The sequence below is a fragment of the Nycticebus coucang genome, chromosome 14 (genome assembly GCF_027406575.1).
Source record: "Nycticebus coucang isolate mNycCou1 chromosome 14, mNycCou1.pri, whole genome shotgun sequence".
Taxonomy (NCBI): Eukaryota; Metazoa; Chordata; class Mammalia; order Primates; family Lorisidae; genus Nycticebus; species Nycticebus coucang.
In genome coordinates, this window is record NC_069793.1 from 42,728,337 (window position 1) to 42,751,752 (window position 23,416).

General features: G+C 37.9%; 1 protein-coding gene across 3 annotated transcripts in view; it reads right to left on the reverse strand.

The window, feature by feature from the left end:
• The window catches only part of NELL1 (neural EGFL like 1), a 950,583-nt gene that overhangs the window by 41,032 nt on the left and 886,135 nt on the right, over window positions 1-23,416 (reverse strand). For 2 of the 3 annotated variants that reach the window (XM_053561805.1, XM_053561807.1), the window contains one exon: window positions 3,109-3,249. The exons of the other annotated variant lie outside the window; for it this stretch is intronic. In XM_053561805.1, coding sequence (XP_053417780.1) covers window positions 3,109-3,249 — 141 coding nt within the window. The remainder of the gene's footprint in view (window positions 1-3,108; window positions 3,250-23,416) is intronic. 3 annotated transcript variants of the gene reach the window in all.

The following is a 23,416-nucleotide window of genomic DNA, read 5'->3' on the forward strand; positions in this document are numbered from 1 at the left end:
GCCAAGTCCAAGGACATCAAAACAGTTCACAGGTAAGGCCTTTCTGGCTTGCAGTCTCGCTGCTACTGAACTTACAGTTGTGGGCGGGTTTAGACGGATTGAACACACGCAACCCCTTGACGGTTTTCCACTGTTTTAGTCCTCCTCTTGGGGTCCAGAAGTGTCTCGCTGACTCCCTGTACCCTCATAGGAGTGATGATAGGCAGTTCCCACCAGCCAGAGATGCCTGGAGTCCTATCTCCCCAGACTCATGGTGCCCAGATGCAGGGAAGCTGTTACTCGGCTGCCATCTTGCTCCACCTCTGTCAATAAGGCCCGATTTCCAACTTCTATCCAAACCAGCTTGGTGGCTGGTGGCATGCATCACCCTTTCCGAAGCTGAATTTCTTTCTCAGTCACATAACATAACATTGATGCATTTTTCCAATTATTCAACACCAGCTACCAAAGAGTCTCACTGGAGAAACAGATAAGTAAAGCCCATTCCCTGCTCACAATTCAGTCAGAGAACAAAAAGCACCCCACTGTACTATATAGCACAAGGGAAGCTGTTATAATATAAACCAATTCTAAGCAGGACTTTACCTAACAAATGCAAGCAATGTAACCTGGTTCGTCGTACCCTCAACAATTCCCCAACAATTAAAAAAAAAAATAAACCAAGGAAAAAGCCGAAGAAAAGAGTGATAATTCCTAAGAGGTCATCAAAGAATACCTCACAGGGACCTGGTGAAATATGAGATGAATTTAGGAACAGGAGCAGGAATTTGTATGTGAATCACCACGTTCCAACTGAGCCAGGTGGAGAGTATGTACAAGGGCCTGGAAGTGTGGGACACCATGGCAGGTCCAGGCTGTTAAAAAATTGGTAGAACTGGATGATTTGTAAGGTCTTTTATGTACTAAACATGTAAGAGTGTTTCCTTTAATGATGTAAAATATATTTTTTAAAAAATTAAAATTTCATTTTAGCCCCCAAATTTAATATATATGTTAAAATTCTATTTTCATTCCTCTGCTACAGCCAGCTGAGCCATCACATGACATTGATTCATAGTGAGCGGCTCATGTACAGAAGTACCTTGAAGTACATAAAGGAAAGAGCCAGGACAGATGCAAAACTCTCCATGAAGTTGCAAGTCACTACTTTAACAATGAAAGAAATATATTGTCTGGGGAAGAATGCTAAATACACAAAAACATTTACCATAATAGCTAACTTTCATGGAACATATAACAGATATCAATCCAATTAATTATCACAACACTCATATCAATTAGATATGAACTCTTTTTCTGTCTAACAGATGAGGTAGGTGAGGTCCAGAGTAGATAAAAACTTGCTCCAAGTAAACCACTTTGAAGTGACACGCTAGAATTTGACTGCAGACAGCTGGTCTAGGAGTCTATACTTTTTATTATCATATTATATGCCTTTCAACAGTAATGTCAAAATCGTGGGAGACAAGTCATGATATGTGGCAATTGTTCTGAAATTCACTTTTTGCTTTAGGAAAACATTGGTGGAGAAGTGGTACACACACTTGACTGGATCTCAGAAGCAGCCTTAGGAAAAAATAAAAAATAAAAACTACTTAGCCGGGCGTTGTGGCGGGCGCCTGTAGTCCCAGCTGCTTGGGAGGCTGAGGCAAGAGAATCACGTAAGCCCAAGAGCTGGAGGTTGCTGTGAGCCGTGTGATGCCACGGCACTCTACCGAGGGCAGTAAAGTGAGACTCTGTCTCTACAAAAAAAAAAAAAGCTTACAAAAAAAAAATAATAATAAAAAAATAAAAATAAAAACTACACCATAAGCAGAGAAGGCATATTTTCAAAATCAAATTTCCCACTCTTCTAATTAAGTATCTTAAAACTTTGGGAACCTATGATCAAGATGCTTACTCTGTAGGTTGGTCCAAACCAGCATTAAGAATTCAGCTTAGGGGCGGCGCCTGTGGCTCAGTGAGTAGGGTGCCGGTCCCGTTCAAACCCAGCCCCGGCCAAAAACCACAAAAAAAGAAAAAAAAAAAAAAAAGAATTCAGCTAAGTCCGTGTCACATGAAAGAACTGGGCTGGCCAAGGTTCTTGTGGAAACAGTTACATTTCTGATAATATGTTTGAGTATTGGCTCAGCGCTGTAGCTCAGCAGCTAGGGCATGAGCCACATACACCGGGGTTGGTAGGTTCAAACCCAGTCTGGGTGTGCTAAACAACAATGACGACTGTAACAATAACAACAACAACAAATATAGCCGGGCGTTGTGGCAGGCACCTGTCGTCCCAACTACTCGGGAGGCTGAGGCAAGAGAATTGTTTAAGCTCAAGAGTTTGAGATTGCTGTGAGCTGGGATGCCACAGAACTCTACCAGGGGCAACATAGTGAGACTCTGTCTCAAAAAAAGAAAAAAAAAAATATATATATATATATGTTTGAGTATCATGAAAGTCACAAGGTCTTGGAGGTGAACAAGTCCATCTGTTACCTCCCTGTGGTCAGCGTTGAACAGAAGCACGAGCAGAGCTACAATTAAAGGAGACTTTCCGAGAGATGATGATGGTAGCAACAGCAGCAATAATAAGATTGATGCAACTGTATCTTATGTGCATCAATTCAAAGCTTGCCATTTAAAAATACATAGTATCTGATGTAATCCTAATAAAATGCGCACATGAATATCCCCATTATTACGTATATACAGATAAAAGGCCAGAGAGTACAGTGAGCTTTGCAGTACAAGAGCTAAGATTTAAACTACATTTTCTAAATTTCAAATGTAGTACTATTTCCTCCATTCCACAGTTGCCTCTCAAACTGTCAGAAATTCCAGCACGTCATCATGGTTTTTGTTAGAAAGAACTAAATGCCAGACCTTACAGATCTAGATTTTGATCCTCTCACTGCCTCAGTTTCTATATAAAAATTTTCACACCCAATATTACATAATCTTTGGCCTATGCCCAAATTGTAGAAAGGAAAAATTGAAAATTGATGAGCTTAATAACCCATGTGCTGTCATTTTCTGAGGCTGGGAGCTGGGCACAGTAGCCAAGCAGGCTGCCCCTCCTGCCAAGGCTTAGGTGGGTGGAGGGTGAGGCTGAAAGCTGCTTACCAACACAGGACTCCCCGGACAGTGAATAGGTCCCATCGTCATGGAAACCGCTTCTGCACTCACAGTGGTACCACCCTGGCAGGTTAACGCAGCGGGAATGGTTGTGGCACTCAATGATTCCCTCTGTGCATTCATCAATATCTGCCTCAGAGAAAAACACAAGCCCACCGGGACATTAATTTCTTTTGATACTAACCTTTCAGTAAACACCTCAAACATGCTCATGTCAACGTATTGATTAAAACAGGTTAGTCACCTAAAATGGAAGTGCCAGGAAGAGACGAATCTCATTTTTTCAGATGTCTGAACAAACTGCAAGCTTTGTTCTTGGACACATTCTTAGGTATTTAACAGTGGATGAGAGCCAGCTGACTGTCACGGAGTGTTCCTAACTCAAATGACGTGTTAGCCTCCAAAGAAACAAAAACTAAATTGAGGATGTTTAGCACAGTTTTGGTTTGGGTTTATAGGACTTTTCTGAGATTCAATATTTCTGAGTTGCTAATTCCAGATGGTCTTTTGTGTTCTTTGAAAATACTTATGAACATAGAAGTTTAGGGAATGCTGGGTTAAATTTGTTAAACTGATTTTATAAATTCATGGCCTTAGAAGCTTGGTATATTAATAATATGTCTGTTAAAGCTTTGAATAAAGAATGATGATATGTTCTGTTTCCCATTTTTATTTGGCTAGTAAATGATTTTACTCAGGACGCCAATAAAATCTTACAAAATTAATATTCTCGGGACACACGGATTGGGAACGATGGTTCTAATTCTTTTAAAACTGCCAAATGATTATGCTAGTCAGAGATTTCCATTCTTCGCTCCTTTCTAATGAAAGCAAGTTTCCTACATCGTTTTTCTCTAAGCTCAGGATCTTTAGCATCAGCCAATACCTGGATTGGGCATAGATTTTTAAGGACGTTCACACCATTGCAGAAAGAAGAGTGGCTAATTGTTAAACTGGGGTCAGCTCATTCTTACAGAATTTCTCCATGTAATTATGTCTTGGAATGTAGCCATTGCTGGCTGGGAATCTTTTCCTACTTCTCTTGAAAATATCTGAACTATGATATTCTTATATGAATATAAAATTTAGTTAACATTGGAACATACACATAATGAATAAAAAACACACTTTGAAAAAAAAATTTTGTGTGTCAACAGGGCCCTGGCACAGGCATCAGCTCAGGGGCAATCAGCTACCAGTGGTTCTATTATCCTGATAAATCCTGAATTGTGAACTGAGCTGTGAAGTTAGTTTGAAACCTGGCAGTGTCATCTCATGGCATTTTCTGGCCAAGAAAGAAAAGCTATAGCCCTTTAGACTCTGCAACTCCAGCTTTGGCTTCTGTTGCCAACTGCCAACTGCCACCTTGTTCAGTGCATAAAGTCCTTGCACATGCAGCCTCCCATGGGCTTCTTAATGTCATCAGTCCTCAGGACCTGCTGCCTCCACGGCACCTTCAGTTATAACAGCCAGGCTGTGTGTTTATTATAAACCCCCAGAAAAGAAACTTCTAACAACTGTGTAGATTGTCATTCCTTGAATTTTACAAGTATGGGCTCTCTGGAACATACATTAGATCACTAAAACTTTCAAAACTTGGCCTACAGAAATGACTGGAGGCTGGTGCTCACAGAGAGAATCATCTTACCCAAAGTAACAGAGCCAGCTCAGTGCTTTTGAAATGTGCGGGAACAAAAGACACAACCAGAGGACTGATTTTCAGAGATGACTTCTCGATGTCAGGCTGAAGGACAACTCTTGTAACAGGCAGAAACACATTCTATCTCTGAAACTTATTCCCCAAACTCTCAGAAAAGTAGCCATGATCACCATGACCACCACAGACCCCATTACCTTTAGGCTTCTGACAATACTTTAAGTAATAGCCATGGATAGTGTTTTGGGAAGCCCATAAATATAAAAGCAAAAGAAGCTCAACCAGCCAAAGCCATCATATATTCTGGTTTACCTGAAACAGTCCTGGTCTATACCTATCACTACACTTACTTGCCCCTTTCACTCACAAAACTATCCCAGCTGGAGGATATATTATCTGATCATCTTATAAATACAGTAACTTCACTCACAAAACCATCCCAGCTGGAGGATATATTATCTGATCATCTTATAAATACAGTAACTTCTCCAGCCCTAAATTCCATAGGAAATTTCTAGGATGAGCAAGACCCGTGAATGATGTTCAAACGCTCTCTCCACTCACAGATGTTTCTCTTTCCAACAGGAAATGATGAGAGGGCTTCTGGCAAGGGTTTCTGGCTCCAGCAGGACAGAAGTCATCTGAATAGCACAGAGGACTCTCACAGGCTGTGAAGACCCTCGGTTACACATTTACAAGTTCCCCAGAGATACTAGGCAATCCCTGGCTTGCACTGGAAATGAGAAAAGTAGTGGAGATGGACCTTGCCTGGGAGCTGTGCTTCCCATTGCAGATTGTGGGGACTCTCTGGGAATAATCAGGCCCCATCAAGCACCGACACCTGGTAACAAGGCTGTACATTTCTATTTTCTATGCAAGTTCTATAACTAAAACCAGAAAAAATTAATTTTACATGCAACCAAACTGCAGTCGAGAGGTTCTGACATTTTCACCATGTTCGCATAACTGGCAGTTTCTCCCGTGTAGGTCATCATGGTGGTATAAAAACCAACCACCCTAGATCCAAATGCAGAAAATATTTGGACCCTTTGTGGCAATACTTTGGGGACTTTACGAATTATAAATGATGCCCTCTGCCCCTGCTGGGTCGTAGCTGCCTCTGTCCTCAGGGATTTGTTCCTCTCAGTCAGTGCTTGCTACAGGCAAACAAATAAGACAGATGCTCTGGGAACGGGGTCCTTCTGAGTTCACTACAGAAGCTGACTCTCTCGCTCAAGGAATCCTGATAAACCACAGGGAGCCTGGCTGCACCTCCCAATGTGCCAGCTGGCCCACAGGAAATGAACAACTGAGAAGTCACCTTCCTGCCCTTTGAAAGTCCTAGGATTTTGTTAAAATCTCAGTTCAATCCAGCAAAGACTTAAAAATGTGACAGAAACAAGAGAAGCTGGAGTATTCTTAAGGGTGAAATCGACTGCGTTCATTTCTGTATCTTCATTGCCACGTGCCAGCAACCTGATAACTAACATTATAGCCGAGGTCAGAAGGCTAACCAAAGGTGGAATCTGGCTCAAACCCAGCTACAACCTGGAGTTGTCACTACCCTATCAGGTCTTCTTGTTGACAAGTCAAGAAAGTATGAATTAGATAGAGATAACACATTCATTTAATTTTCTAAGTATTAGCTGAGCTAAAAATATGTGAAAGGATTATTTTTGCATTGTGGTGGATGTAATGGGGAATAAGACATGATTCCTGAATCCAGGAGTTCACAATCCAGGGGAGCAGTGACACACATTTATACTTCAAACCTCAACCAATACCTTTTCCAACTCCTCAGACAGGTCCTCCTTCCACTAGTGCAGCGGTTCTCAACCTGTGGGTGGCGACACACAGGAACTGTATTTTTTTTTTTTTGACAGAGATTATTTATTTATTTATTTATTTTTGTATTTCGTAATTTTTTGTTTTGTCATTTTATTATTATTATTATTGTTAAATCATAGCTGTGTACATTAGTGCAATCAAGGGGTACGATGTGCTGGTTTCATATACAATCTGAAATATTCTCATCAAACTGTTCAACATAGCCTTCACGGTATTTTCTTAGTTATTGTATGTAGACATTTGTATTCTGCATTTAATAGGTTTCACATGTACCCATTCAAAGATGCACAGAAGGTGTGGCCCCACCCATTACCCTCCTTCCACCCTAACCTTCCCCCTCCCTTCCCCTCCCTTGGCCCTTTCCCCATATTGTTTTTTTATTTTATTTTATTTTTTTTATTAAACCATAGCTGTGTACATTGATATGATCATGGGGCATCATACACTAGCTTCACAGACCGTTTGACACACTTTCATCACACTGGTTAACATAGCCTTCCTGGCATTCTCTCAGTTACTGTGCCAAGACACTTACATTCCACATTTACCAAGTTTCACATATACCATTGTAAGATGCACCGCTGGTGTAATCCCACCAATCCCCTTCCCTCTACCCACCTCCCGCCCCCTCCCTTTCCCCCTTCCCCCTATTCTTAGGTTGTAACTGGGTTATAGCTTTCATGTGAAAACCCTAAATTAGTTTCATAGTAGGGCTGAGTACATTGGGTACTTTTTCTTCCATTCTTGAGATACTTTACTAAGAAGAATATGTTCTAGCTCCATCCACATAAACATGAAAGAAGTAAAGTCTCCATCTTTCTTCAAGGCTGCATAATATTTCCCCATATTCTTGTGCTATAGTTGGGTTATAGCCTTCATATGAAAGCTATAAATTAGCTTCATAGTAGGGCTGAGTACATTGAATACTTTTTCTTCCATTCCTGAGATACTTTGCTAAGAACACTATGTTCTAGGTACATCCATGTAAAATGAAAGAGGTAAGGTCTCCATCTTTCTTTAAGGCTGCATAATATTCCATGGTATACATGTACCACAATTTGCTAGTTCATTTGTGGGTCGATGGGCACTTGGGCTTCTTCCATGACTTAGCAATTATGAATTGGGCTGCAATAAACATTCTGGTATAGATGTCTTTGTTATATTGTGATTTTTGGTCTTCTGGGTATATACCTAGTAAAGGAATTACAGGATCGAATGGCAGGTCTATTTTTAGGTCTCTAAGTATTCTCCAAATGTCCTTCCAGAAGGAACGTATTAGTGTGTATTCCCACCAGCAGTGTAGAAGTGTGCCCTTTTCTCCGCATCCATGCCAACATCTCTGGTTTTGGGATTTTGTTATGTGGGCTACTCTTCCTGGGGTTAGGGGATATCTCAAAGTAGTTTTGATTTGCATTTCTCTGATGATTAAGGATGATGAGCTTTTTTTCATGTGTTTGTCGATTGTGCATCTGTCTTCTTTAGAGAAGTTTCTCTTCAAGTCCTTTGCCCACCCTGAGGTGGGATCACTTGTTCTTTTCTTGTTAATATGTTTGAGTTCTCTGTGGATTCTGGTTTTTAAACCTTTATCTGAGGTATAACCTGCAACTATTTTCTCCCATTCTGAGGGCTGTCTGCTTGCTTCACTTACTATGTTCTTGGCTGTGTAGAAGCTTTTTAGTTTGATCAGGTCCCACTAATGTATTTTTGATACTGCTTCCATTGCCTGGGGAATCCTCATAAAATATCCACCCAGGCCGATTCCTTCAAGAGTTTTCCCTGCACTTTCTTCAAGTATTTTTATAGTTTCATGTCTTAAGTTTAAATCTTTAATCCAGTGACAGTCTACCTTAGTTAATGGTGAAAGGTGTGGGTCTAGTTTCAGTCTTCTACAGGTTGCCAGCCACTTCACACAGCACCATTTGTTAAACAGGGAATCTTTTCCCCAGTGAATGTTTTAAATTGGCTTGTCAAGATCAAATAATGGTAAGTAGCTGGATTCATCTCTTGGTTGTCTTTTCTATTCCAGACATCTACTTCTCTGTTTTTGTGCCAGTACCATGCTGTTTTGATCACTATCAATTTATAGTACAATCTCAGGTCTGGTAGCGTGATTCCTCCTGCTTGGTTTTTATTTCTGAGTAATGTTTTGGCTATTCGAGGTTTTTTCTGATTCCATATAAAATTAAGTATTATTTTTTCAAGATCCTTAAAATATGACAATGGAGATTTAATAGGAATTGCATTAAAATTATATATTACTTTGGGTAGTATAGACATTTTAATGGTGTTGATTCTTCCCAGCCATGAGCATGGTATGTTTTTCCATTTGTTAACATCTTCAGCTATTTCTTTTCTTAAAGTTTTATAGTTCTCTTTATAGAGATTTTTCATGTCCTTTGTTAGATAAACTCCCAAATATTTCATCTTCTTTGGCACTATTGTGAAAGGCATAGAGTCCTTGACTGTTTTTTTCATCTTGGCTATTGTTGGCATATATAAAAGTTACAAATTTATTGATGTTGATTTTGTAGCCTGAGACAGTGCTGTATTCCTTGATCACTTCTAAAAGTTTTGTAGTAGAATCCCTAGTGTTTTTCAGATATATGATCATGTCATCTGCGAAGAGTGAAAGTTGGATCTCTTCTGACCCTATGTGGATACGCTTGATTGCCTTTTCTTCCCTAATTGCAATGGCTAAAACTTCCATTACAATGTTAAAGAGCAATGGAGACAATGGGCAACCTTGCCTGGTTCCTGATCTGAGTGGAAATGATTTCAATTTAACTCCATTCAATACGATCTTGGCTGTGGGTTTGCTGTAGATGGCCTCTATTAGTTTAAGAAATGTCCCTTCTATACCAATTTTCTTAAGTGTTCTGATCATGAAGGGATGCTGGATATTGTCAAAAGCTTTTTCTGCATCAATTGAAAGAATCATATGGTCTTTATTTTTTAGTTTATGTTCTGAATTACATTTATAGATTTACGTATATTGAACCAGCCTTGAGAGCCTGGGATAAATCCCACTTGGTCATGATGTATAATATTTTTGATGTGTTGTTGGATTCTGTTTGTTAGGATCTTACTGAGTATTTTTGCATCAATATTCATTAGTGATATTGTTCTATAATTTTCTTTTCTTGTTGGGTCTTTCCCTGGTTTAGGGATTGAGGTGATGTTTGCTTCGTAGAATGTGTTGGGTAGTATTCCTTGTTTTCCTATATTTTGGAAGAGGTTTAGTAATATAGGTACTAGTTCTTCTTTAAAGGTTTGGTAGAATTCTGACTAAAGCCATCTGGTCCTGGGCTTTTCTTTTAAGGTAGATTTTGTATAGTTGATGCTATTTCAGAACTTGATATAGGACCATTCAACATTTCCACTTCATTCTGGCTAAGTCTTGGTAGGTGGTGTACTTCCAAGTATTGGTCATTTTCTTTCAGATTTTCATATTTCTGAGAGTAAAGTTTCTTGTAATATTCGTTAAAGATTTTTTGAATTTCTGAGGGGTCTGTTGTTATTTCATCTTTACCATTTCTGATTGATGAAATTAGAGATTTTACTCTTTTTTTCCTGATTAGGTTGGCCAAAGGTTTATCTATTTCATTGATCTTTGCAAAAAACCAACTTTTGGATTTATTGATCTGTTGTATAATTCTTTTGTTTTCAATTTCATTTAATTCTGCTCTGATTTTGGTTAATTCTTTTCTTCTGCTGGGTTTGAGGTTGGAATGTGCTTCCTTCTCCAGTTGCTTCAGATGTCCTATTACGTTATTAACTTCCTCTCTTTCCACCTTTGGAGAGTCCAGTGGACATTTTTAAGCCTTTTGTGACTGTGGAAGTTGGAATTTGATCAATATTTTCTGGGTGGATTTACTTTTGTGGTGGAGGATTATGCTTGTCTGTATGGAGGATAGGTCTGAGAATATCCTGGAGAGCTGGTTTAGTTGTGGCAAATTTCTTGAACATGTGAATGTCATTAAAGTATTTAATTTCTCCATCATAAATGAAACTCAGTTTAGCTGGGTACAGGATCCTGGGTTGAAAGTTATTTTGTTTTAGGAGATTAAAAGTCGATGAACATCCTCTTCTAGCTTGAAAGTTTTAAGCAGAGAGATCTGCAGTTATTCTAATATTCTTGCCCTGTAGGTGATGGTTTTCTTTCATATGGCTGCTTTCAGAATTTTCTCCTTCATATTAACTTTAGTGAAATTGATTATGATGTGTCTGAGGGATGTCTTATTCAGGTTGAATCATGCTGGAGTTCTGAAACTGTCTGCTATCTGAATTTCAGAATCTCTTGGCATGTCTGTAAAGTTCTCTTTCATAATCTCATGGAGAAGAGATGCTGTGCCTTGTGAAGCCACTTCATTGCTTTCGGGGATTCTTTTTTTTTTTTTTCTTTTATTAAATCATAACTGTATACATTGATATGATAAGATGAATTTTGGTTTTCTTCAGATTATCCCAGAGCTCTCTGAGAGAGTGATCTGTTTTTGCCCTCCATTTCTCTTCCTCTTTGAGACTCTGGGAGTGTTTGAAAGCTTTGTCTTCAATGTCAGAAATCCTTTCTTCTGCTTGCTCCATTCTGTAACTGAGGGATTCTATCATGTTTCTCAGATCTTTGAGGGCTGTAACTTCTTGTCTCAATGTGTCAAAGTGTTTGGCCATTTGGTCTTTGAATTCATTGAACTCTTGAGACATCTTTTGGGTTACTGCTTGGAATTCTAATTTGATCTTATTTGCTATCCAGATTCCAAATTCAATTTCTGACATCTCAGCTATTTGTTTGTGCATGGGATCTTGTGCTGTGTCTGCCCCATTTTTCCTTGGGGGAGTTGATCTACTCTGATTATTCATATTGCCAGAGTATTTCCATTGATTTCGCCTCATGATTGTTTTTAACCATTGTCTCTGGCCATCCTCAGAGTTGGGGAGATGTCTCTCCAAGATTAGACCCCAGAGGGATCACTCTATTGTTGCTGGATCTTTGTAGGGATTGACCCTGTGTAGCTCCTCTGGGGCTGCCCCAGCCAGGGAGTTCTTGCTGTGGGAGCAGTTCCGGAGTGTGACACACCTGGATCCAGCAACAGGGCGGTGGGTGGTGCACACAGTTCTGGGAGTGCCTGGTGCCCAGTGACTTTGGCATAGTGGGCCCAAGGCTCCAGCTGTCTCTGGCCAGGAGAAGGGCTCCACACCTAGGCAGGGAGGGCTCCGGGGGGCACGTGGCTACCAGAATCCCTCGCCAGACGAGCAGGCCGGTGTGGAGGCATGGAGGGTACAGGAGGGAGGACGCAGGGTTCCGGGGCTCCTGGAGACCCTGCAGGCACTGGTTGCGTGTCACAGCCCCACTCGTATGGAAGTCCGGGAGGGCGCCAGTCACAGGTCATGGTGCAGCTCTTACCGGGTCAGGGCGGGTGTCAATCGCAGGTTTCCAGCGTGGGTCATGGCGCAGTGGTACCTGAATATCAGTAATCCTCAAAACATTCAAGATCATCAAAAGCAAGGAAGGTCTGAGACACTGTGGAGCTAAGAGATGCCTAAGCAGACATGGTGCTTAAATGTAATATGTCATCCTGGATGGGATCCTTTATTCATGTGCTGACATGCCCGGAAGTGACGCAGGCAGCCTGAGTGCAGGGTGGCCCAGCAAGAGAGTCACAGGAACTGTATTAAAGGGCTGTGGCATTAGGAAGGTGGAGAACCACTGCCCTAGTGACTCAGTCCTGTGAAAATGTCTATTTAGGCATTCCCCTTGCCTTATCACAGTTCCCTTTTGTGTTGACCACTCAAATGCAAATTTTCCAAGAATATAGAGAACAACTTATTTAGGTTTACCTTTACTGTAATAGCTATAAAAGTGCCCAAGAAAAGTTTTGGGAGTCAATGAATAAAAAAATAAATGATTAATACACTGAATCAAAGGAACAATGAACAAATGGTATTACAGAGATTCAAAAGACCACAAGACTTCTTAATGTTTACAAGTCACAAACATACAATGTAAATTCACAAAACTAAATATAGTAAGGTTAATTTAATATTTATGTTACTTTTCTCTAATAGACATCATGTACTTTCTAATTAATACTTTGTTTCTTTTCCTACTCTTTAGAGATTCTGTGGATGCCCAATAATAAATAAAAAGGTATAATTGCTATAATGTTATAATGAATAATTATGATTATAATTATAATAATTATAATTGTTACCATAAAATGTTCATACATATCAAAAATTTGTTATTTTTTTTATCTTACAGGTAGCATAGCCACTTTGTTTAATTTTTTATTAAATTATTTATTCAACTGGTTTATAAAATTTAGCAGTGACTTTTTAACAAAATAAATTTTCTTTTTTCTATGTTTATACTCATCTTTATTTTCCTTTGCTGAATTCTTTTTTTTTTATTTTTTTATTAAATCATAGCTGTGTACATCAATATGATCATGGGGCACCATACACTTGTTTCATAGAATATTTGACATATTTTCATCTCATTAGTTGACATAGCCCTCCTGGCATTTTCTTGGCAAAGTAACTAAGAAAAATTTGTTATTTATAATGAGACACAAATGCATACTCAATTCCCCCACCCATAGGATGTATCCTAAGAAATTCATTTAATCCTATTCAGGACATACATTAAATTTGCTATAGATAACCATTGGCAAACAAATGCTTGTATTCCTGCAAAATCCAAGTCTCTTGAATTAAATGAATCTCTTCATCCATCTAATCTTCTTCCTATTGGATTTGCTATTTGGAAATTTATAAAAATCAATAAAGCTTTTCTCAAAGCTTATTTCATAAGAGATGTTTTTTATATTTCATAGTAATTGATTGAAAATCGCAGTGAATAAGTGACTCAAATAGCAGATTAATTACATCTTTTCTAAGAATTTATAGAGTGAGATTGAGTCGAAAATCTTTCAGTTATTTCATTCATTCAGCAAAAGTTTACTGAGTGCCCATCATGTAGTAATCCCTATATCACACCCTTGGATGCAGACATGAAAAAATAAGGTCCCTGCTCTCTGGACACAGAGATGGGCCCAGTGATGGGGCCACTGGAATGTAAAACAAAGAAACAAGGAAAACAGAATGGGCTTTAGGGACAAACATGATTTCAAATTCCTATTCACCAGCACCCACTTGACTTGTTTAGTACATTATTCAGTTTTTATAAGTGTTTTTATTTTTTTATTTTTATTTTATTTTATTTTTTTGAGACAGAGTCTCACTATGTTGCCCTGGGAGAGTGTTGTGATATCAAGGCTCACAGCAACCTCAAACTCTTGGGCTCAAGCAATTCTCTTGCCTCAGCCTCCCAAGTAGCTGGGACTACAGGCACCTGCCACAACATCCAGCTATTTTCTTATTGCAGTTGTCACTGTTGTTTAGCAGGCCTGGGCCGGGTTCAAACCTGCCAGCCTTGGTTTATGTAGTCAATGACCTAGTCAGCCACTGAGCGATGGATGCCAAGCCCTTATAAGTATTTTCTTTCCTCATCTGTAGGTTGAGGATAATAAAACTAAACTCCATAGGATTGTTAATTAAAAAAGAATATTTGACAACATCTATTATGTTTCCTATATAAAACATTAACTTCATACTAAATATTAGCACTGAAAAAACAGAAGACAGAGTAAGTGATTATGAAAATGCCCCCCCCCAAAAAAAATACTAATATCAGCTTGCAATCAGGAAACTGGTTAGAACTGAGAGATTATTTCTGGATCCTTAAAAATCTTATTTTGAGATAAGTATAACACAATAAATTCAGGAAGCAAATCTATAAATCTTTAATAAATACCTCAAAGAACTTAGATTCTCCCTCCCCCCCCCAAAAAAGTTACATAAATTTAAGGAAATAGAATCAGCAACATAAATTGCTATAAATATAGAAAACAGCAACCTGATTATTACCTGGTATTTGTTAAATACCAGGATGTGATAGATATAATAGGCAGAGACCCTGAGGGTAGAAAGAAAGTATTTTTTTTCCTATCACCTCTTCTCTCAGAGGTGTGTCTTGAGCATGCTTTCTCTGTAGGTAGGTAAGGCCAAGTGACTGCTCTAGTCATAGGGCTATAAGAGAAGTAATGTCATTTCAGTATGGCCAATGCAATTCTTCATATGAGCCCCCATGATACACACACCTCCTCACTGCAGGCAAATGTGCATAGAGACCTTGGAAGCCCCATATTGACAATGACAGAACCATTTTTCGTCTGGTTTCCTGTATGACTATATAGAGCAGAGCATTTCCAAAGACCGAAAATTACCGTAGACTATTTATATGAGAAAGAAATATACTTCTATGTTATTGAGCCATTACAGTTCAGAGCTGCTTTTAATTGCTGGCCAGCATTTCCTATCTAGGATAATAGACCTTTTTCCATATTAAGGGGAAAGACTGTGCTCATGTCAGAAAGCATGCTCATACAGTATTTAAAAACAAGAAATAAAAGCCAAGCAAATAAGAAAAACAAGGACCAATCACAAGCTATACCACTCCCTAGAGGAATGGAAGAAGTTTTGTTCTGGGAACCAAGAGGCAAGATAATGCATAAACCTGAAAAGGCCTTATATTTAGATACACTTGAGTTTGAACCCTGGTTCTGTTATTTCCCAGCTGTAGGATTCTGAGCAAGTTATTTATTTATTTTTTTTGAACTGCAGTTTCCTTGGTACTTTTAAGAGGATAACATTACTATCTTACTCTGTTTTACATTGCTATAACAAAATATCTGAGACTGAGTGATTCATAAAGAAAAGAGGTTTATTTGGCTTATGATTCTAGAGACTGAAAAGTCCAAGATCGGGCAGCTACACCTGGTGTGGGCCTTAGGCTGCTTCAACTCATGGCAAAAAAATGGAAGGGGTAGAGGAGGGTGTGAGCAAAGAGATCACATAAGGAGATAAGAAGCAACAAGGAGAAACCAAGGATGCCCAAATCTTTTAACAACTCACTGTTATGGCTACTAACCAACTTCTGCAAGAGCAAGAACACATTTACCCTCACAGAAAGGCATTGATCTATTCCTGAGGGATTTGCTCCCAAGACCCACATGCCTCCCATCACTGCCACATTCAGGATCAAATTTCAGCATAACTATGGTGGGGAAAATCTACATCAAAATCATACCAATTACTTGGTTCATAATGTTGCTTTAAGGATTGAATGAGATCAGTGTAAAAGCTACTCCACATACTCAGGTAGACATTTACTAGTCCTGCAAAATTATCGTTCTGTAATGTATGATCCCCACTTGGCCCCTGAGTGCTATGTGTCCATGCCAAGACAGCCCAAGCCTCCAAGCTTCAATTCCTTACATGAAAAAGGAAAGAAAGTGTTGTGCACTTAAGAACTCTTTGCGCTTTAATATCCTAGAAGATAGACAATCTGGGCTTTGGGCTTATGTCCTCATCTGAAATGACCATTAGAATTTTTAAGCAACCTCTTTGAACCTTAGTTGTTTTGTGAGCCAAACTGAAACTTAAAAATGTTTGTCTGCCTCACAAAAATAAAGCTCTGATAAGATGTGAACAAACTCTGGAAAGTCAATTAATTGCTACATAAAATATATGGCGACATCATTATTACTGTTTCTTCTTTGTAAATTCTGATTAGTAACCAGTTTTGGTCCATTAAACTTAAAGGTACCTGCTGTTAATAATTATGTCAATTGCATTGGTGATGCAGCTCACTGATTTTTAAAATCTCTTTCTGTACTCACTTTGCACTCTTTCTAGTTGTACCTGTATAATTTTATCTCTGATGACTTTCTTTTTGAATGTCTGTTCTCTAACAAACTGTGCCCACATTCTTCCATAAAGAATCTATCTATTCACATTTCCTCTCTCCCCTTTAATCTGGAGGTATCTTTGAGCTTATCTGTAACACAAGTTTAGATATTGCCTATAGATTAGCTAATCTCAGAGGTCTCTTCCTTTCAGACTCATTCTATGAAATGCTTAACATGCCATATTTCTTTCTATGCATAAAACTAATTTTCCTTCCCAGCATTCCTTCCTCACTTTCATCTTCCATAATCAATAAATAAAAGGTCAAAGTTCCTGTATTGACTTGCAAAGCTTTATTTAATCTGCCTGCCTTCTCTTACCTCTTTGAATTCATTAACCACACTTCCTTTTTCTTACATAGGACAGCCACAATGGCCTCCAGCTATACTGCAAGCATATAAACCTTTACATACTCTCTTCCTTCTCCCTAGAACATTCTTTTAGATATCTCTATGGCTCAAACTCTCAACTACCTTCACTCTTTAATCAAAAATCATTAGCTCCATGAACTTTTCCTTTACTGATATATCTAAAAGTAAAACCATTACCAATAGCCCATCGCTTAAGCCCAATTATTGCCTATCCTAGCTCTTGCTATTTTTTCTCTTTTGCACTTATTGCCGAGTAACAAACTTTATGTTTCGAATGCATATCTTGTTTTTATCCTGTATCCCTCAATGATTTGTAAACTCCATGAGGTATCAGAAGGACAGAAGAAAACCATGTAGCTTAATGCATGTGTAATTGGAATCCCTGAAGAAGGATCAGAAGACAGGACAAAAATGAAGAAATCGTGGCCAATATATTCCAAATGTATTGAAAACTATAAGCAAACAAAACCAAAAAGCTCAACGAACCCCAAGAGTAAGAGACATGAAGAACACCAAAACACATCAATGTCAGACTTCCAAAAACAAGAGATAAAGCAAAAAATCTTAAAAAACAATCAGAGAACAACAAAAAAAATATTGTCCATGCAGAGGAACAAAGATGATAATATCAGTAGATTACTTTTGTGAAACAATGCAACAGAGAAGACAGTGAAATAACACCATTAAAGCACTGCAAGAAAAAAGTGTCAACATAGCATTCTATACCTAGCAAAAGTCAATAAAAAACTACAATAAAGATCTTTCAGACATATAAAAGCTGAAATAAGTCATCACTAGCCTTTATGTATTATATAAAATATTAAAGGGGGTGAGTCATTCAGGTACAAGGAAAATAATAACACATGAAAATATAAATGTACATAAAGGAATGAACAAAACTGGAAATGATGTCTGCATGTAAACTTAGAGAAGTATTTTCTTATCATTTAAATCTCTTTAGAAGATTTTTGGGGCCAGGCACAGGGGCTCAATTCCTGTAATCCTAGCACTCTGGGAGGTTAGGGTGGGTGGATCACTTGAACTCAGGAGTTCTAGAACAGCCTGAGCAAGAGTGGGACCCTGTGTCTACAGGAAGGAGGGAAGGAAAAGAAATAAAGGAAAGAAAAGAAAAAAGAAAAATTAGCCAGGAGCTGTGGCAGGTACCTATAGTCCCAGCGACTCAGGAGGGTGAGGTAAGAAGATTGCTTCAGCCCAGAAGTTTGAAATTTCTGTGAGCTATGACACACAGCACTCTAGCCTGGGGCAACAGAGTGAGACTGTCTTAAAAAAAAAAAAAAAGTTTGTTTATACCAAAAAATGCAAGTTCGAGTTTAAAACATGTGTGAAAGTAAATGTATAACAATGATAACATGATGGCCAATAAAGAAAAAATGGAAGTCTACTACTATAAAGTTTTTATATTATAAATGAAGTTGTATAATATAATTTGAAGCTATCCTCTGATAAAGATGCATACCATAAGTACAAAAGTAACTAATAAAATAACAAAATAATGAAACATAGCTAATAAGGAAACAATAGCGATAAGATGAAATCCTAAAAATTATCCTTTTGGATAAAAGACACAAAAATAATAGAAAGGAAACAAACAAAAGAGATAAACAGAAAACAAAGAGAAGACAAACAGCAAGATGGCAGAGGTTACACCCAACCACATCAATAATCATGATATGTATGAATGGTTTGTATATCCAAAATTCTACATATATTAAAATTATTCTCCAAAAATAAAGGTAAAATGAAGATTGTTTTCAAATAACCTAAAACAGAGAACCATAGCAAACTGATGTGACAAGAAATACTCAGGGAAATTCTTAAGGTTAAAGAGACAGGCACCACTGGAAGAAATGAACCGCATTGCCATGTCAAGTGTATGGAAAAATATAAAAGTTACATGGATTTTTTTCCCTCTTTTAATTTCTTTAAGTTGCAAATGATTTTAAATAAAAATTATACCAGTATTTTAGTATCCACAATGTATATAGATATAACAAATATCAATAGAAAAAAGATAGGGATAGGTAGTTGTAAGTATCTACGAACAACTTTGATTAGTTTGATCAATTAAAGATGCATATTGTAATTCCTTGAGTAACCACTAAAAATAATAACTGAAAAATAGCTAAAAATCTAATAGGATAATTAACCCCCAAATTGTATAAATAAAAGAAACAGAAGAATATAAAACAAAACAAAACAAACAAAAATCTATAATGGAAAGACTCAAATCCAACCATATCCAAACAGCACTTCAAAGATCATCAGTTTAGAGTAACAAAAACAAAGGCATGACTCCACTTTTGCTGCGTATAGAGAATGTATTTTAAATGCAAAACAAAAAGTATGAGAAAATATATGCCATGCAGACATGAAAGATACAAAACTAAGAATACTTTTATTTACTTCAGAAAAAGGCAGGCTTCAAGAGAACAAAAATCCACAAAGACTAAGACATTCCATAGAAAGAGTCAATTTTTCAGGAAGACAGAACAATCTTAAATATATAAATTTAAAGGTAAAACTTCAAAATACATGAAACAAATGCAAACAATGTAACCTAATTGCATGCATCCTCGTATTAATCTGAAATAAATAATAAAAACAAGCCAAAACTTACATGAAACAATCTAAAATAACTCAATGGGAAGAATACAAAACTCTAGAGATTTTTAACCCTTATTTCAATAATTGATAGAACTGATAGGCAGTAATTGATAGAATTAAAAATCAGCAAAACCAAAGAAGGCCTGAAGAACAGTGGTTGGCATTTCTTAACCATTATACCCAATCACTGTAGCATACACATTATTTGTAAGTAAACGTGGAATGTTGACCAAGATAGAACAAATACTCTAATACATTCCTTTTGGAGAGATGTTTGGAGAACACTTAGAGATCTAAAAATAGACCTGCCATTTGATCCTATAATTCCTCTACTAGGTATACATCCAGAAGACCAAAAATCACACTTTAACAAAGATATTTGTACCAGAATATTTATTGCAGCCCAAATCATAATTGCTAAGTCATAGAAGAAGCCCAAGTTCCCATCAACCCATGAATGGATCAATAAATTGTGGTATATGTACACCATGGAATATTATGCAGCCTTAAAGAAAGATGGAGACTTTACCTCTTTCATGTGTACATGGATGGAGCTGGAACATATTCTTCTTAGGAAAGTATCTCAAAAATGGAAGGAAAAGTATCCAATGTACTCATCAGCCCTACTATGTAACTAATTTATAGCTTTCATATGAAAGCTATAACCCAATTATAGCCCAGGAATATGGGGATGCGGGAGAGGGAGGGGAGGGGGGAGAATGGATGGAGGGAGGGTAATTGGTGGGACCACACCTACGGTGCATCTTACAAGAGTACAAGGAAACTTACTAAATGTAGAATATAAATGTCTTAACACAATAACTGAGATAATGCCATGAAGGCTATGTTAACCAATTTGATGAAAATATTTCAAATTGTATATAAAACCAGAACATTGTACCCCATGACTTCATTAATGTACACAGCTATGATTTAATAATAAAAAAAAGTTCAAAAGCTTGAAACCTTATAGAGTGTGTTCTTTGACCAGAGTAAAATTAAATTAGAATTCAAATAATAATAAGGTATTTGGAAAAGATACAAATATGTAGAAATTATACCATTTCCAATAAAGCCCATTATCATAAGGAAAATATGAAATATTCTGACTGATGATAAAAATATAACACGTTAAAAATCTGTGGGAATCGGCTAAAACAGTGCTTAGAAACAAATGTATTGCTATTACACTTATATTTGAATGGGAGAAAGTTTAAAGTCAATGATCTATATTCCTACTGTAAGAAAAAAATGAACAAAAGGCAGGAAAATAGATTTCTACTGTATATCTGGCCCCGTTTACAGGCTAAAAGTACCTGAGACAGGTTTTTTTCCAACATAAGAGGAGCTGTAGAACTCCACTAAACTAGAAAGGTCTTTTCTTAACATACCCTGAGGCAAAAGACCTAGATGTAATTTTTTTTTTTATAATAAAAGCCAGTGGAAATACCAAAAATACACATCAAAATCCGAGGAAAGATTTAAGGACAAAAGTGAGTAAAGTCTTCAAGGAACACAGATCTGGAGGCAGTTCAGCATGGGTAAGGAACAGGCACCTGGGGAGAGACAGACTGTGCACCTGGATGGTAAGCAGGTGCTAAAGCACCTTTGTGACATCTTAACCTTGGTTATCTCCCCACCACCCAAAAGAAACATATTAGCTCACAAAATTGAGTTCAAGGGCCTAGGCTCTGTGGAATCCATTCAATCAAGCAATATTATCAGGATTTAGACTCCCTTTGTGTAGCCACAATCTCATCAGATGAACATCGGTATCAGCCAGAACCTCTTCAGGTGTTGGCTCCCCTTGCCCAGATATTCTAGGCTGACATAGTTCTAAATCTGTCAAAAAGAGATATTCTTATCAATAGTATTGAAACAAACCTAGCATTTGAGCCTCTTTCATCTCAATTTGGTCACATGCTGAGTCCTGAAGTAATTATTGTGGTCATGTCTGGGTTACCAGACCACCTTAGAGCAAGAGGGAGAATCAGAGCTCCTGGAGGCATCTAAAACTGGGACTTGAGAGGGATTGCTCCTCAGGAAGTATGGGATGCCATTACTAGAATGGGAACTAGAATGGGGTGGGAATAAACACGATAGATTTCCCTTAGGTCTCTTTTCATGCCATTACTACACTATGACAAGGAGGTATTGGATCAAGAAACCATGCCACTTTGACTGTATGGCTTTCCCTTTGGAAACCCTCTTAGTCAAAGGCCTCTTTTACATCTCTATTTCTCTCAGTGCCAAGTGACAATTCTGAATTTTTTTTTCCGCAAATTTCTTGATACATGTATTTGTTGTCATCAAGAAGATAATTTATTCTGGGTAGAAATTATTTATATTCTTGGGAAATAAAAAAAAGAAGAGATTCATTTAAAAAGACAGCAATGTCACTGTATGAACCATGATTGCATTAATGTACACAGCTATGATTTAATAAAAAAAAAAAAAAAGATATCTCTTTGAAGGTTCTGGGAACAGAGCTGAGTGATTAGCACCAGGAATCTCTCTCCCCACCTAGACAACAATTACACTGGCAGAATCTGTCTGATGCTACTACTTTGAAACTCTGAGTCTATATGAAGACATAGAACTTCCAGGGGGAAGTTTTAGAAGATGTATATTAGTCAATTTTAGCTGGTAGCCTGGTAGCAGCTACCCATTCCTAACCTTCCAGCCTGAGGGCAGGCAGCCACGTAATTTTGTTTTCCTGCTATGTCCTGACTGATACACCTTTCCCTTCTATACCTGGTGTAGAAGAACTTTGACTTGTTCGGGTAAAGAATGGAGGTGAGCCATTAAACTCAGAAACACAGTAGGCCCATCTGACAGCCTCAGGGGTAAATAAATCATTCCCTAGTCTGAGCCAGTGCTTCTCAAAGAGTAGACCTCAGACTATCAGCATTAACCTCAGCAGGGAACATATTATAAATGAAAAATATCTAGTCCCACCAGCATACTGAAAAATCAGAAATTCTGGGGATAGAACCCACCAGTCTTGATTTAAACTAACCTGTAAGGACCATCCTGGAGACCATAATTTGAGCAACATAGGTCTACAGTAACAATGATATCATCATCCCTTTTCCCACTGACTTGTCTAGGTAAGGCCCTGTGATCAAGTTATAGCCAATGAAAAGTAGGGGGAAGTATGATGGGGATGGGGTGACAGTGGGTTGTCATTCATGGTAAAATGACAAATTTCCTAACATGTTCTTTCTGTTTAGTCAGCTGGATGGAGGACCGGAGGACTGGAGGTGCAGTCATCTTGGGACCTTGGGAAAAAATACAGTTAAATCATAGACACACCTAACTAGTCACTTTATATTTTTGAGCTGTTGAACTAATCATGGAACTACATATTGCCAGGTTTTATATTAGAAGAGATAATTGAGGACTTTTATCATTAAGTCACAATTACTTGAGTTTTATGTTACTTCTAGCCAATATAAATTTAATGTGGAAAATAGTCTTATCCCCATTTTACAGGTGAATAAACCAAGCTTGAAAGAGATCAAATAGTTTTCATAAAGCGACACATCTAGTACATGAAATGGTTAAGTTTTGAACTCGTTTTTCTCTGAATCCAAAACTTCGCCAGGCTACTCCAGCTCTCCATAGGTCTCACTGTTACTCTCACCAAACTCCAAGCCTGATGATAGGGAACCAAAGTGGCTGTGTTTGCCTTTTTCCCCTTATACCATTCTATTAAATCCTGAGTTTCTTTATGGACTTATGAATTCCTGGTTATGATGGTAGTAGAGCCATTCTGAATGATGGTTTATTTTCCTTCTTCAAAGGAGGAACACAAATTGGTTTTTAATTCATTCTTGCATGATGTTAAAACCCATCCCTTTAAGGACAGATCCACATTTTTTACTTTGAGCATTCCAATAGCCTGCATTATTCATAGTGGAGATATTTATGAAGACATGATCAATAAGATAATTTACCTTCAAATAAAACAGGAAGGCTTCAGCCC